The 16,020-nt window shown below is 54.3% G+C and overlaps 1 protein-coding gene and 1 long non-coding RNA gene across 5 annotated transcripts in view; one reads left to right on the top strand and one right to left on the bottom strand.

Annotated features, from left to right (window-relative positions):
* The window catches only part of CYB5R3 (cytochrome b5 reductase 3), a 24,922-nt gene extending 23,783 nt beyond the window's left edge, over positions 1–1,139 (bottom strand). The window contains exon 1 of the mRNA XM_045779473.2: positions 985–1,139. Within this exon, the coding sequence (XP_045635429.1) occupies positions 985–1,005 (21 nt within the window). The 5' untranslated portion in view covers positions 1,006–1,139. The remainder of the gene's footprint in view (positions 1–984) is intronic.
* LOC123780517 (uncharacterized) overlaps positions 1–16,020 on the top strand; it is a 16,911-nt gene extending 891 nt beyond the window's left edge. Inside the window, exons 2-5 of one of the 4 annotated variants that reach the window (XR_006776439.2) lie at positions 9,077–9,222; positions 13,295–13,500; positions 14,751–14,833; positions 15,899–16,020. This is a non-coding gene — a long non-coding RNA (uncharacterized LOC123780517). Of the gene's footprint in view, positions 1–9,076; positions 9,223–10,756; positions 10,849–13,294; positions 14,358–14,750; positions 15,189–15,898 lie in introns of those variants that run through there. The other 3 variants (XR_006776437.2, XR_006776438.2, XR_006776436.2) reach the window with 3 other exon arrangements.

Here is a 16,020-nt window from a genome sequence, read left to right as displayed (position 1 = left end):
GATCATGGACTTTGGAGCCCCACAAGTTCAGGCCCTGCCAGGCACAGGCAGGTGGCCAAGTGCGAGCTGCATTTCATCATCTGTGAAATGGGGCTCACAAGTCTGTCAGCTTCGTAGGGTTCAGGGGACAGCCGGAGCCCAGCCGGGCAGCTCTGCAGGGCCCCTTCCAGCCGGAGACAAGGGTGCAGCGCTGTCACTGTGGCCCAGAGAAGCCACAAACCCCCAGCCATAGTACACACATACTCCACTTCCACATTCACGTGCTCTCAGATGCTCTCTCACACATTCATTCCCACCTGCTCAATCACACGGTCTCACTCAGCCTCACACCTCCACTCACACATACACACTCACTGCCCACCACACCCGCTTCACAGATTCACACTCGGCCACACATCTGCACTCTCAAACTCATGCACATTCACTCACTCTCGTGCACACTCACACTTCCCACCCAGTCACTTCATATATTCAATCAGCCGCATATCTGCACTCACAAATTCGTGTGCATTCACACTCACACGCACTCTCGTGCACACTCACACTTCACCCAGTCGTGTCATTTATTCACACGCAGCCACACACGTGCGCTCTCAAACTCCTGCCCATTCACGCTCACACTCGCTCACCAGCACACTCAGGCACACTCCCAACTTTCCGCGCCACACCCTCTCCCACCCTCACAGGCACCGCTCACGCGCAGCCCGCTCCTCCCTTCACTGGGCGGGACCAGGCGGGATGTGGGGGGGGGGGATGCGGGCGGGCGGGGCGCCCCAGTGCCCATCAGCCGGGTGCCCGCCCCCGGGGCCCGCCGCCCACACGCCCCCCAGGTAGGAGGGCTGGGTCCCGGCGACTGAGCGCCGGAGCGTGAGTCGCGGCGCCTGCGGGGCACGCGCGGGGCGGGGTGGCCCCGGTGGGGTTCACTCCTCGTCCCCGCGGCTCCCCGCGCCCGTCCCCGCGCCCCCCGGGCCCCTCCCCGCCTACCGTGCTCAGCTGGGCCCCCATGGTGGCGCCGCACCGTGCTCGCTCCGCCGCCGCCGAAACAGTCGGGCCGCCGCGCCCAGACCCCGCCCCCGGCTGCGTCACCCTCGGAGGAGGGGCGGGGCCGAGCGGGCCCGGGCGGCCCCGCCCCGCACGCCGCACGGGGAAGGGGCGACAGGGGGACCCCGCGCACTGCACGTGGCCCGCGGCAGCCGCCTGCACTGGTGGGTGGCCACGCGAGCGTGCGGCTGGACTCCGGCCCGCGGGGCATCCTGGGCTGTCACGCCGGCCTTCTCTCCGGCCCGTTTGTCACCAGAAAGGGGGAAGGCGGCGCCCCCGCTCTATGGGATCCGGAACATAAAATCCGGAAACCACCAGGCCACGCCCGGCCTCAACTCAGACGGGGGCACCTAGCTCGGTGTTGGGCCTCGCAGGCCTTCCCGGTCCTGACACTGCTTAGCTCCGTCCCCCTCCAGGCCTTTGAACTCGCTGCTCCCACTCTCCGGGACACTGTCCCCAGCTGCCTCAGGGCCAGCCTTGGCTTACTGGTGGGCTGCAGGTCCAACGTTCCCTCCTCAGCAAGGCCTGCGCCGCCCGGCCCTGCCCCTGTGGGCTTCCTAGCCTTTTGCCCAGAGCTGCGGCCTTCCCATGGTGTTCCATCGGGGTGGTCGGCCACCAGGCCCGCCGCATCCCAGCCGACTGTGGGCTCCCTGAAGGCAAGACTTTTTTTTTTTTTTTTAAGATTTATTTATTTATTAGAGAGAGAGAGGCAAAGGAAGAGACTCCTCAAGCAGACTCCCCTCCCCCGCCCCAATGCTGACCGCTTATCCCGATGAGGCTCAATCCCAGGACTCTGAGATCATGACCTGAGCCAAAATCAAGAGTCCCATGATTAACCTACTGAGCCACCCACAAGCTCCCCCTCCCCCACTCCGCTTTGAAGTCCCCTGCACCCCTGGAGCCTAGGGTATAGTGCTTGCTCAATAAATACCTGTTGAATGAGTGAATTTAACAGACAGTACCGCCTCTGTGTAAGCCCATTCAGGCTCCAGGGAGGCTCTCTGGCCTTGGCCTTGGGAATGGTTTGGACCCAGATGTGAGCTCCTGGTAATCTGACTGCTCAGCTGCCAGGCGACGTGTCCCTGCAGTGGGATGCTGGCCAGGCGGAGAAGAACTGGGCCTTCCAGGCAGAAGGAGCTGGGCAGAACCTGGAGGTAGAAACAAGGTGGACAGACACAGGTTTGCAAACACCAGACAGGCCGATTACAGCGGGAGATGGGGGCACAGTGGGATGATGTGAAGTCAGGATGAGGCAGTATGGGGACCTGGATGGAGGGAACTGGGATGTGGGGAAACGTGGGGAGCCCTGGAGGATTTAGGCATGTGGGGAAGTGAATGCCTGGTTTTAAAAGGCAACAGGGGACAGCGTGGAGGGAGGAACAGAGAAAGGGTCTCCTGCCATGGAATACAAGGGTAAATGTGACAGCACATCAGTTAAGTATGATTTCAGTTTTATTGATCACAATTTTTTTTTTTTTTTTTTTTTTTTTTTAGTAATCTGTGCCCAACATGGGGCTCAAACTCAGGACCCTGAGATCGAGAGTTGCGTAGTCCACTGACTGAGCCAGCCAGGTGCCCCTTCTTGATCACAATTTTAGTATTACAAAGGAAGTAATCAAATCGGACAGCTTGACTTCAACCAGTAGCTTCCCACTGGTAGGTGCTTCTTAGGACAAACGCCCTTGTCCACAGACACCTTCCAGTGAGGCCCGGGAGTGGAAGATCACCCCTGACCTCCTCGTTTCCCCCAGTCACTTCCAGTTTTCTTCGTGTACTTTAATGCCGCTGCTCAGGAATGTGGACACTGATGTTAGAGTTTGTTCTCCTTGTGAAATTTGGAGGTGACTAACTTGGCTTTCTCCTTTTGATCGTCCGTCCTCACAGCCACGAAGAATTCCCACACGGGGCTTTTCCTCGAAAGGGTCACCCCTTAAATGGTATTAAATACACAGACAAAACTTAAATACCATTTAGACTAAAGCTATAAATGCTAGTCCAGCAAATAATCCTACAAAATCAGAATTAAGGTGGAATCTATTTTTCTGTCTTGTATTATTATTTAAACGATCAGCTGCATTTGTAGACTTAAACAGCTTTCCCCCTAAAGTGATCACGTTATTACTGCCTCTCGTAAGATCGTATTAACTATCCACTGCTCTTTATTTATCTGTTTGAACTTCATCTTTTCTGTATATAAGATTAACGTTGTTCATAATCAATATAATTTGTGGAAGCGTTTTGCTCTCACTGTAATAAATCCTGTCTGTGTTTACACCTCAACCCACTAACACACCTCAGAATGTAAAGCACTCCCAGTTGCATCTGGAAGCTTCCCTAGAAAGTGACCCACCTGCCCGGCCTGGCCTTGCACGGCTGTTGGCTCCTGCTTGCCTGTGTGACTACAGTCCATGGCTACACATGAACTTGGGGAGCCCAGACCTGGTGCGCAAGTGGACAAAAATTGAAGCTGAAACCAAAACTGGGGGTAGATGTTGTCTGCTTGGGGTACCCATGTGGGCAGGATATTTGCTTATGAACTCGGGGTGGTGCCACCTCCAGCACCCCCAGAGACCCCTTGCTGCTGCATTCAGCAGGCTTGGACCCCAGGCCCAGCAATCCTGTCCTCTGGCTGCCCCCAGCCCTGAAAAGGGACTGGTCCAGATGCATTTATTTTGCCCAGTTATTGACCTGGGCCTCAACTCCCAACAGAGTTCCTTCCTGGGGTTTGGATCCGCTTGCAATGGCCGAGTGAGACCCGAGGCCTGTTGCTTTCCAGGGGACACTGTTACAATTCCTGTCCCCCTTTCTCTGAGCTCCCCCTCTTCTCTCTCCTGTCTGATCCTGCGTGTATTTTGGGAGGTGGGATGGCCGTTCAGGGGTGGTAGGCAATGCAGGTTGAGGGAGTTGTGGCTCTGTTTCTTTGGAGAGACAGGGATGGATTCCTACCCAGACTCCATGGGAGTTGCTTACCTCTGCAGCCCTATAGCGTGGCCATAGTGTTGGGGAGTATGTGGGGTGCAGAGAAAAGAGCCGGGATGACCTTGGTTAGGTGGCCCCCTCCTGTTCTTGAGACTCAAACCAGGAAGGTAGGTCTAGCTGCCCGTCATTGTGTGACAGGCCCAGGCCTTCCCCTTTCAGGGTCCTCCTCTGAGAAAGGATGGCTTCGGGTGTTGGGGAGCGCACGGTGTCTTCAAAACCACTTCTACTTCTGATATTTTATTTCTGGGTGCCCTCAGACTTGGAAAAATACCCGATGTTCAGAGAAAGTGCGAGAATAGTACCACGAGGGACGCCTGCCTGGGTGGCTCAGTCGGTTAAGTGTCTGACTCTTGATTTCAGCTCAGGTCATGATCTTGGGGTCATGGGACCGAGCCCCGACTCAGGTTCTATGCTCTGCAGCGAGTCTGCTTGAAGTTCTCTCCCTCTACCCCTCCCCCTGCTCACGCTCTGTAAACAAATAAACAAATAAAATCTTTGCCAAAAAACGAATACTACGATGAGCTATCAGATTCACCAACTGTTACCATTTGACCTCTCTCTCTCCCCCTTCCTTCCTAGCTGTTTTCTTTTGCCGCACCTTGGTGTGTTAGTTGCAGATACGTGACCCTTCACCTCTCAACATTTCACCATATTTCTCCTAAGAACAAGGCCATTGTTTTATATACTACAGTGAAATGATTAAATTCAGGAACTTTAACATCGACACGACACTGCGACCTAGTCCCCAGTCCACATTCCGCTTGCCCCTGCTGCCCTAGAATGGCCTTTCCAGCTATTATTGCTTCTGGCTCAAGCTCTCTCTAATCCCAGGTTAAGTGTGGCGTTTACTTGGCAGATCTCTTTAGTCTCCTTTGGGTCGGAGGGCAGGTGATGGACTGTTCTGGTGTTGGTGGCCAGGTCCACCTACAATAGGTAACTGTCATACTATCTGGACGCCCTCATCCCCCACATTGGTTTTCGCAGTTGCCAATGCTCCTTGCCTGGATCAGTGATCATTAAGGTGGTTTAACTGGTTTACTAGTTGCTTTGGGGAAAGAAAAAAAAAAAAAAGACCTTTGTCCTAATCACTCCTCGAGATCCTTCAGGGAGCCAAAGAACAGAAACTCCGGAGCCACGGTTGCCTTCTGGGCACGCGCTGTCAGCGGAGACTCCCCTACTCTGCTCAGGTGTTTGAATCTGGGGAGAGGCTGAGAGGGTGGAGAAACCATTAGTTTCGTTTCATGGAAAAGGAAACTGAGGCCCAGAATGGGGAGAGAGGTGGGCAGCAGTGGATCAGCTCCTCCCAAGGAGTCTCTGGGCTCCAATGCCTTCCATGGACCAAGGCAGGAGTTTGGAAAGGAGGCTGTCAGGCAGACTCCAGCGCAGAGTTTCAGGGTCCGTGTTGGGGCTCTCTGACCCCTGACAGTTCCCCTGGTCCCTGCGACCTGTGTAGGACCTAGGTTGCCAGATTTAGCGAATAAAAATATGGGCTGCCCAGTTAAATTTGAATTTCACCTAAACAATGAATAATTTTTTAGTATAAGTATGTCCCAAGTAAAGGACTTAAAACACACTTATACTAAAAATTATACTAAAACCTCACGATGTCTGGGATGTTTGGACTGACACAAGAGTTGCCAAGTAAGCTATAGGACACCCAGTTCTATTTTAATTTCAGGGAAACAATAATTTTTAAACTCAGATGTAGGGAATGAAAACCCAGGTGGCAGGTGTTACCAGGTGCAAGAAATGAGGCAGGTGAAGTTGGTGGGGCTTTGAACGTCGGGGTGCACTGCCCTTTGGAGATTAGATGGACAGCCCTGGAGGAAGGGACTTAAGCTTGGAGAGCCGTGGCCACATAATTGTAGAAATCTCCCTCTGGGGGCGCCTGGCTGGCTCAGTTGGTAGAGCATGCAATTCTTGACCTCAGGGTCGTGAGTTCCAGCCCTATGCTGGGCTTAGAGCTTTCTTAAAGACTAAAACAGGAAAAAAAGCTCCCTCTGGCTATGGGGTGGCAGGGAGAATGGGCAGAGGTGAACAAGGCTAAAGGTCAAGGACCAATCCGGGGGCAGCTGCAACGGCCAGTGACATGTCAGGAGGTTCAGGCCAATGGTCAGGGGATGAAAAGAACATTCGGGAAGGAGGGCCTATGAGGCCTGAAGTCCACCAGCTCAGGAAAGTGGGCAGGAGGCTTCTGGCCTGGCATGGGAGGGGGGAAGTTTGGGGGGCTGTGGGAGGGGGCAGGGAAGGCCTGAGAGGCAATGGGGTCCAGCATCTATAGTTCAGAAAGGGCCGGGCCCAAGAAAGAGAGTGTGGCCCTGGGGCAGGGAAGGAGGGACACAGGGCTAGGGCAGGGTTGGGGGTGGCTGGGCAGCAGTGTCCTGGGAGGCGTCACTGCCCACATGACTTCCCCCAGCTCGTTCTTGCCGTATGAGGAGCTAGCTGGATGCAGGGCCCTGGAAAGGGTGGGAGGGAGCCCAAAGCTGCCAGACCACCTGTCTACCCCCACCCTCGCCGAGTGTCTGGAGAGGCTCTGAAATGATTTGTTGGGAGCTGATGTATTAATCTCCTTGGGCATTTGCAATTTGAAGAGAGAGCTTGGGGGGGGGGGGGTTGGGGGAGGTTGGAGCGGCGGCAGTAGCAGCGGCAGTAGCAGCAGGGACTGGGGTGGCTTTCCAGCCAGAGACTGAAGCATTAATGGAAGAATCTAGGCACCTGCTCGGTGCATCGATGGGGAGGGGTCACCGGCACAGGCGGTCAGCTCCAGGGTCAGCAGGTCTGTTCTGGAAGCCATGCAGCTGCTGTGGCACAATCTTCACGTGGGCCATGGGGAGGGTGATGACACAGGAACTGGTGTGGTGCCACCTCTGTGTGGTAAGCGCGTGAGGTGTATTGGAAGACAGTCCCGGCCTGGGGGCCCCAAAACCCATGGGGTGGGCCGAGGAGCCAGCTGAGCTTGAGAGCAAGTCCTCCCTTACCCAGGGCATCCCGGCCCCGTCTTACGGAGGAGAGGTGCGGCTCACAGAGGGAAGAACCTTGTCGGAGATCACATGTCACGCAGCTGATGGGGGTTTGGGCTGGAGTTTGAACCCGGGTCTATTTGCTCCTGAAACTCGGCTCTCCCCATGACCGCCTGGTTCTGGAATTAGCCATTGGTTTTTTCCTCTTCCTTGTTGGCCTGGGCTGCCTTACGGTGAATGGCAGGGACTGACTCTGGGGTGCTTGACTCTGTGTCACTCCCCCTAAAATACTGCCTTCTCTAGGCTAGAGATTTTCAAATCTTGGCTCTTGCCATGTGACCCTGGGCAAATCACTCCCCTCTCTGGGCCTGTTTCCTTGCCTGTAAAATAGGGGACCCTCTAGAATCTAGATAGAATCTTGATGGAACAAAGGTTGCAAACTGCTGGCCAAGGATGGCATCCAGCCCACGGAAGAATCTGTTCTGGGTTTTCGCTTCATTTGAATTAATTGCCAACTTACGGTTTCTGGCTTCTTGTGACAAATCCAAGGCTCGCGTTGCACCAGCTCCCGGTCTGGGGCCCTTCAGGTACTGGATTCGCAACTCCGATGAAGCCGAGTCTAAGATCCTCCCAAAGTGTCCACACAGGATGTAATTCTCATGCACTTTGCTCCCGCGGAAGCAGGAGTTCTGGGCTTGGCTCTGCCCCGACCAGCTGTCCGATCTTGGGCCAGCCACCATTCGTTCCTGTCTGGGCCACATCTGTACACAGGGGTCATCCTACGTCCCTCGGAAGCCTATGTTGAAGGTTAACCGAGATGGCAGATGTAAACCTGGGTCACAAAGCTGGACCTGTGGACAGGTGGAAATAAGACCTAGGAGCACGATTACCTGCGTGTCTATGGTGTGCTGAAAGCCAGGCTGGGGACTGAGAGATGAGTGGGGCTCAGTCCCCAGAGACACACAAAAGCAACGAGCTGAAAACTGGGGAGGAACCCCAGGTCAAGGTCAAGGCCTTTCATGTGTGGGTGAAATCAAGGAAGACCTCACAAAGGAGGTGACATCTGGGCTGCCACTATCAGATTCGCTTAGTCATTCTTCATAGCTTTTCCAAGCACCTCCTGTGTTCCAGGCATCATTCTAGGTGCTGGGGTCCAGCGGTAAGCAAGACAAAAATGCCTTTGAAGAGCTGACATTCTACTGGGGGAAAACAGAATAAACCAGAAACAGTGGGGGGAAAAAAAAACATAAAATGTCAGATGGAAAAGGGAAGGCAGAGCAGGGCCAGGAAAAAGGTAGCAGTGGGTATGGCTATTTTATGTAGGGGTCAGGGAGGTCTTCCTGAGGTGATGACATTGCAGCAGAGACCCGAAGGAAGTCAGCAAGCAAGCTCTGTGGATAACTGGGGAAAGGGTATTCCAGGCAGTGAGAACAGCCAGTCCAAAGGCCTTGAGGCAGGACGACGCGTTTATTCCATTTCTGTGATGCTAGCTAGCTTCGATCACTCGGCTCATCCGTGTCTGCCAGGCTGTTCCCTGTAGACTTACTTTCTCTCTTTGTATTGAATAAGTTGTCTATGGCTGGGGCGCCTGGGTGGCTCAGTTGGTGAAGCGTCTGCCTTTGGCTCAGGTCATGATCCCAGGGTCCTGGGATTAAGCCCCACATCGGACTCCCTGCTCAGTGGGGAGCCTGCTTCTCCCTCTGCCACTCCCCCTGCTTGTGCTTGCTCTCTCTCCCTGTCAAATAAATAAGTAAATAAATAAATAATCTAAAAAAAACCCAAAAAACAAAAAAACAAAGCCAAGCCTCATTTATGGGATGACCCTTTGAAATGGATCACCTGATTTGACTTAATCCTCATAGCAGCCCATGGCAGTTTTAAAACATGTCTGTAAATTCTTCGACATCCCACTCATTGAGAGATGGGGGTCTGGGTCCCCTCCCCTTAAATCTGGGTCCTGTGATCTCTTGATCAATAGAATGTGGCAGAAGTGACACTCTACCATTGGCAGGGGAGTGGGGGTGGGGCAGGGAAGGCCATATGAAATCGGTGGCTTCCAGTTTCTGTCTCTTGAGATACTTGTCCTTGAAACCCAGCCACCATGCTGTGAGGAAACCCTAGCAGCCCATGGAGAAGCCCCTGTGGAGCCCATAAAGAGGCCTCCGACCCTCCGCTCAGATGACTTCCCAGTCAACAGCCCCGCCAACGCGCCAGCCATGGGAGTACGCCATCTTGGAAGCAGGTACTCTAGCAGCCCCTCCCCCAATTGGGCAGAGCCGAGCAGCCCCCCTGCAAGCTCTGTTCTAATTTCACATATGTGAGCAAGTGAGAAATCTGTTGTTGTTTTACACCACTACGTTCTAGAGGGGTTGGCTACACAGTAACAATTCACTGGAACAAACCTCATGAAGACAGTCTCCCCATTTTACGGATGAGAAACTGAGGCACAGAAGGTGGAGCTAGTTCACCCAAGGTCTCCTAGCCAGTCAGTGGGAGAACTGGCATTGGAAATCAGCCTCTTAATGCCGTATTTTGATGACCAGCAGTTCTTAATTTATGAAGTCCAATGTAGCAATCTTTTCCTACAGCGAATCTGTTTTGTGCAGACAGACTGTTTCAAAACACTTTTCCCCCATCTACGCCTGCATGAGCTCTTTGGATGTCAACCACATAACGGTGTTCAGCAGCTGCCTGGTGCTCCAACCTGAGGGGGGACGGTCACTCATGTGACCGAGCTCCATTCACGGGTATCTAGTTCTTTCCTAATTTTTCACCGCTTCGGACAAAACTGTGGGGAACATCCCTCGCATACACATCCTTGCGTTGTCCCAATAATTTCCTAAAGACACATGCTTAGATTCGCAATTCCCCGGGCAAAGAGAGAGCAAAGTTCAAAGCTTCCTGGTAACGCAGCCAAACTGCCAGCGGGCGCGCTGTGCAAGCCAGTCGGCCTTCTCTAGGGCGGCTGTGACACATTTCTCCCTAAACAGACAGATATTCTCTCACAGTTCAGGGGGCCAGAAGTCAAAATCAGGTGTGGCTGTCTCTGGAGGCCCTGAGGAAGAAAAGCTCCTACACCCTTCTCCTGGCCTGCGATCCTGGGTGTTTCTTGGCTTGTGGCAACATCACTCTGGTCTCTGCCTCCACTTTCCACAGCCTTTCTCTGCGTCCGCGTCCTCTCCTCTTCTCATAAGGACACCAGCCATTTGATTTAGGGCCCAACCTACATCTGGGATGATTTTATCTCGAAATCTTTCAAAAATTACATCTGCAAAGACCTATTTCCAAATAAGGTCACAGTCTGAGGTTCCGGGTGGATCTATCTTTTTGGAGGACACGGTTCAACCCACGATACGGCTGTTCCTTATTCTCTCCTTGGCATAGCCCAGCCGTTGAGGGCAGACGGGCTATTCCCAGCTCGAGTCCAAGCCGTGGGCACCTGGGGGGTGGGAGGTGGTCAGGCAGATCTGGGCAGATCTGTCCAACCCCAGTGGCACAAGCCTGGCTGACAGCTGTTGGTGGGAGGGGTGAGAGCTCCTGGGAGGGGAGCTACCCTTGGGAGGAGGAGCTGGGCAGCTGGGCACAACCTCTACCCTTCCAAAGCACTTTCCAGCATGGTTCAGGCACAGTTCTGGGTGCCAAATGCGGTGAGCTGCACCCCGAAACAAAGTTAGCCACTGAGAGAGGGGGCAATTCGGAGTCTGAGCTGCCCCTGGGGCCTGGGCTGCCTGCTACGGAAGGCCAGATTTAGGCACTGGGCCATCTCGCTGTAACAGGTGTGAAAAAACTGAGCCCCAGCAGGCGAGGGCTGACCACTGCAGCCTTGATCACTAAGGAAAGTCAGTGTCCGGCCTTCCACAAGAAGGAGGTAAGCCACACTCAGCCTACCCTGAGGGACACACTGATGGGCACCCCTGGGGGAGGCACCAAGGGTCTCAGTAGGTGTAGGACCCAGAGCGTTCCTGATTGAAAAGCTGATGTTATTGAGGTCTTCCTGGGTGCGGGGTGCTGTTATAACTCAGCCCCCACGGTAAGCCAGTGTGGGCTACAGTTGGGGAAACTGAGGTCCTGCGCTATTCAGCAACGCACCAAAGGTAACAGAGCTAGCGAGGGCGGGCTGGCTTCAGAGTCCATGGTCTGGATGCGCCACCGCCTGAGCGGAATCGGGATTCAAACCAGCTAAACAGGAAGCAATTTACTAAAGGCCCCTGGAGGAGCCCACCAAATCAAAGGAGGGGCAGCCCGGGGAAAGGCCGGGGAGGGCCACGGCCAGGGCTTCCTTCCTGCACATCTTTGCCTCTCCCTTCCAGCGACGTCCATCTCTCCAGTCCTGGTGGGCATCTGCACACACACACACACACACACACACACACACACACTGGTGGGCATCTACACACACACACACACACACACACACACACGCTTCCAGCACCCGCGCCAGGCCGGTTTGAGAAAGGAAATCCTAGGATCCTAGGGAAGGACCCTGATTGGTCCGTTTTGTCGTATGTCCAGGAAATGCACTCTCTGATTGGCCCAATTTGGCTCAGGTGCCTCCGCTTAGCCAATCATTCTAGTGAGGGAGGCGGAGTCAAGCGGGGATGGGGGGTGGTAACTCCCACTGGAATCACACTGCGGGCGAGAGGTGCACGCAGGAGGGTCCCCAGCAGGTGGGGTCAGTCAGCATGCCTATGGCCACAGGGCAGTTGGAGTGCACTGGCTGCCACCCGGTGGGGGCCACCACTGGGTCCTAGAGCTGGAAAAGGCTCCATTCCTGACTTGCTGTGTGTGACCTGGGCAAGGAGAGGATGGGAAGGTGCTCTGAGGACCTAAGGAGGGGGTGTGATTTGATGCAGACGGAGGAGGAAGGGAGCCACCGGGTGCCGGGCGCTTTGCCTTCATGGAGAGCTAGGATCAGAGATCTTGATCTGGGCTCCGCTTTCTCGCTGTTTTCCCCTGTATTTTCCTCCTTCCTTTTCCCTGTGCTCACTGCCCCTGGGGAAGGGCTAGGCAGAGCAGAAAGCCAGCCGCCTGTCTGGAGCAGGGAGAGGACTCCCAGCAAGGGCAGAGCTGCTTGAGAATGCACAGAGGAGTCAAGGCTCCCAGCCCTGGCCAGAGAGACAGCTCCACGGCTGGGGCAAGTGGAGGTGTGGAGATCCTGGAGCCAAGGGGCCTGCCCCCCACCCCCGCCCGCACTACTGCTGGATCCAGGGCTTGGTGGGCGCCCACACTGGGTGTCAAGCTGGGTTTCCACGGCCCCCTCTGCTTGGTTCTTGCACGACAGGCCGAGACCCTTCTAACTGCATCTGCTTCCTGAGTGGGCCACACTGCCAGAGACCAGACGCAGGTAGTCTCCCTAGGAAAGCCCCTGGGCCCCGTAGGGATGAGGAGGCAGCAGGGAGCTGCTCAATTTCAGCCAGGCTGCCCTGATTTGTGAAGATGGGCAACCCGGCAAAAACCTGCAGACCAGCCCCACCCAGTCCCCTGCCTGAAACTCCCGAGACTCCAGAGCTGAGCTTGAGTTTCCTGCCCGTTTTGTGTTAGACACTGAAACTGCCTTTTAGAAAACAGAAATCAGTGTTTCTTGTACAACTGCGCGCATGGCACGAGGTTCATATCCAGTGCGCCCCAGTGAGCTCACTTTATCCTCACATCAACCAATGAGGCAGGAAAGCCTGTCTTTGTCTCAGAGATGGGGACCGTGAGACAGACTCAGAGAGGTCCAGGAGCTGCCCGGAAACACACAGCCCCACGGCAGTGGCTCCAGCTGGCACCCAGTCACTAATGCGATCGCTCAGTCTCTACTTCTGTCCTCTCCCTCTTTCACTCGTTTGACAATTTTATTGAGTGCCAATTATACCCCTCACCCCCTGTGAGATCTGAGGGCACACAGTGGGGAACAGGCCAGACAGGGAACAGGCCAGGACTCCCCCGGGGAGCTAAAAGCTTCCCGGTGACCAGCCGTGTGATCTGGAGCTTGGCCTCTCTAAGGCTCAGTTTCCTCATCTGTGAAATAGAGACAGTATGAGGTGCACCAAACGGAGTTCTTGGAAAGATCCAATCAGATCATCTATACTCTGGGAGGAAGCTTCTGGGCACTGCCACGCTGGAGCAGGAGTTCCACTCACCTCCCTGAACGTGGGGCATCTACATAAGTTATTTGGAATTCTCCTGCCTAGAAGATTTGTCCCCTGTCCCCTGTTCATTTATGTAGTCGATCATCTGTTTATATCAATATGGACGTGCGGCTGTATTTTTAAAGAGATTTTCCTACTTTGCGTTATCATCCAATTCTCTCCTGCCTTTCTTTCACTCAGATTGTTTGGTCTCTGGCCATCGGTAACTTCTTGCTGGCCTGTGTCCCTTCAGCACGCAGCATGTGTATGTGGAAGCCGGTCCCTGGTTGCTGGTGCGACGAAGGGCTCCAGGCTCATCTTGTGTAGATCCAGCCCCAGGCCCACCGTCAGCCGTCGCTCCGAGGAGCTGCCGTTGCTTTTACTGGAGAACGGCCTTAGAAACCAAGGTCTGGCTGAATCACATTCCAGTGTATGGGTATATAATTTATTTATCCATTCTTCTGTTTACAGACATTTAGGTTGTTCGCACTTGGGAGCTATTACGAGTAATGCTGTAGGGGCACCTGGGGGGCTCCGTTGGTTGGGTGTCTGCCTTCAGCTCAGGTCATGATCTCGGGGTTCTGGGATCAAGCCCCGCATCAGGCTCCATGCTCAGCGGGGAGTCTGCTTCTCCCTCTCCCTCTGCCCCTCCACCCCACTCATGCTCACTTTCTCTCTCTCTCAAATAAATAAATAAATAAAATCTTTTTAAAAAAAGTAATGCTGCTATGCACATCCGTGTGCAAATTTTTTGTGGCTATATGTTTTCATTTCTCTTGGGGATATACCTAGAAGTAGAATTGTGGGGCCAGGGCATGATTCTGTTTACCTGATTGAGGAACAACCGAACTGTTTTTCTTTTCTTCTCTTTTCTTTCCTTCTTTCCTTTCTCTCTCTCTCTTTCTTTCTTTCTTTTAGATTTTATTTATTTATCCATGAGCAAGAGAAAGAGGCAGAGAGAGAAGCAGACTCCCCGCTGAGCAGGGAGCCTGATGTGGGGCTCAATCCCAGGACCCTGGGACCACGACCCGAGCTGAAGGCAGACACTTAACCGACTGAGCCACTCAGGCACCCCCAAACTGTGTTTCAAAGTGGCTGCACGATTTCCCATTCCGACCGGCAGTGGCATTCCGATTTCCCCACGCCCTTGCCAGCGCTTGTCACTGCTTGTCTGACTGCAGCCATCCAGGGGCTGGGAGGCGCTATCTCGGTGTGGCTTTAATGTGTATCTGCCTCTTGATTAATGATGTTGAGCATCTTTTCACGTGCTTATTGGCCATTTGTATATCTTCTTCGAAGAAATGTCTATTCAGACCCTATGCCCACTATTAATTGGGTTGTTTGTCCCGATTCCTGCTTTTGGGCACCCCTTCAATGTGGGGCCGGAGGAGCGTGCCTGTCTCACTTCACCCAAGTCCCAGCCTTGATTGAAAGAAAAGAAGGGGCTCCATGAAGCTTAGCAATGGGGCACCACATCCGTCCCCAGAGGTGTTCGGTGACCAGGTGCAGGATGAAAATGGGGCAAAGGGATAAGGGGCCCTAACTCTGGGTGGGTGGGTGTCCTGGGGTGTGAGGAGGGGAGGGGGCCTGAGGGTGTGCTGTCACCCCCGCTGGACACCAGGAGTGGGGACCGCCAGGGGTACCTGTTTATGCACAGGCTCTGGGGGATGCAAGGAAGCTGCCATCCCACTCCGGCTACGAAGATGTTCCCAGAGTCCGCACAGCTGACCCAAAACAGAGGTAGGACTGTCTCCCTGCCACAGCACCCCATCTCTCCATGCCCACAGGGTGCCTGGAGTGCCACCTGGGCCTCTCTCAAGGCCACTCCCAGCTGAGCGAGATCCAGGGTGTTTGTCCCCAAACCAGTTTGTGCCTGTTTTATCCTTGAGATTGTAAGCCCTAACATAATTAAGTGTTATGCAAGCTGTTGAAATTTGAGGACAAAACAGAAAAAGCGCAGTGGTTTCCGTGAGAATAAACTTGAACCCCACAGGAAAGTGTGATATAAGCCAGTTGCTTAAACCATTTCTGCAAATAAGGTGAAGGAGCTAGCTGCTAAATACAGGGAGGAAACCATCAAAACCCAGAAGGGCTCCGTGGGCACGTGGCTTGTGGGACCTCTGGGGGGGGGGTGTCTCGCTCCGCTTTGGGGGCCATGCCTGGAAGTCACAGGTGCTGCTTGATGGGGGCGAGTCAGGCAAGAAGCATGGTCCCATCTCCAGCAGCAGCCCCAGGTTCCAGAAGGGTCTGGGTCCTCACCTACAGCTCCCAAGGGGATGTCCATTGACACATACGCAAGCGAACCGTTGAAGGCACGCATGTGCCCTGTTACTCAAGGCTCTCTAATCCAGTGAACTTCCTCTGTAACTGACCGCCCATGGTCCATCCACCATCCTAATTGTGGAGGTCACAAGAGCTCCACTATGTGACGGCATCCCGTGCTCCAGGTAGGGTGTGGGGAGACGCAGACCCCGCGTGAAGGAGAGGAGGGAAGCATGGTGAGGGCCTGGGACCCACATAGCAGCCCTGTGTGGGATGGGGCAAGGTTAGCAGCTCAGTTTCCCGGAGGCCAAAACTGAGGCTCACAGGAAGGCAGGTAGTCACCCCGGAGCTGGTTGCAGACGTGCTATGTGGGCCCTTTTCCGTGCTTCTGGCTGGGGTGCCAACAAGGAGCATCATGGGAACAAGAAATGAGTCCAGAGAGTCGGGGGGGGGGGGTGCGTTCCCAAGAAGTCGGCCTCTAGGATTCAGGAGGATTCAGATTCTTTTTTTTTTTTCTTAAAGATTTATTTATTTATTTGACAGAGAGAGAGAGAGCCTGCGAGAGAGGGAACACAAGCAGGGGGAGTGGAAGAGGAGGAAGCAGGCTCCCAGCAGGGGAACCCCATGTGGGCCTCGATCCCAGGACTCTGGGATCACGCCCTGAG

Source organism: Ursus americanus, chromosome 17, assembly GCF_024610735.1.
Source record: "Ursus americanus isolate L20-20 chromosome 17, mUrsAme1.1.p, whole genome shotgun sequence".
Lineage (NCBI taxonomy): Eukaryota > Metazoa > Chordata > Mammalia > Carnivora > Ursidae > Ursus > Ursus americanus.
The sequence above is the reverse complement of the archived record's forward strand: the minus strand, read 5'-3'. Positions and strand labels throughout refer to the sequence as shown.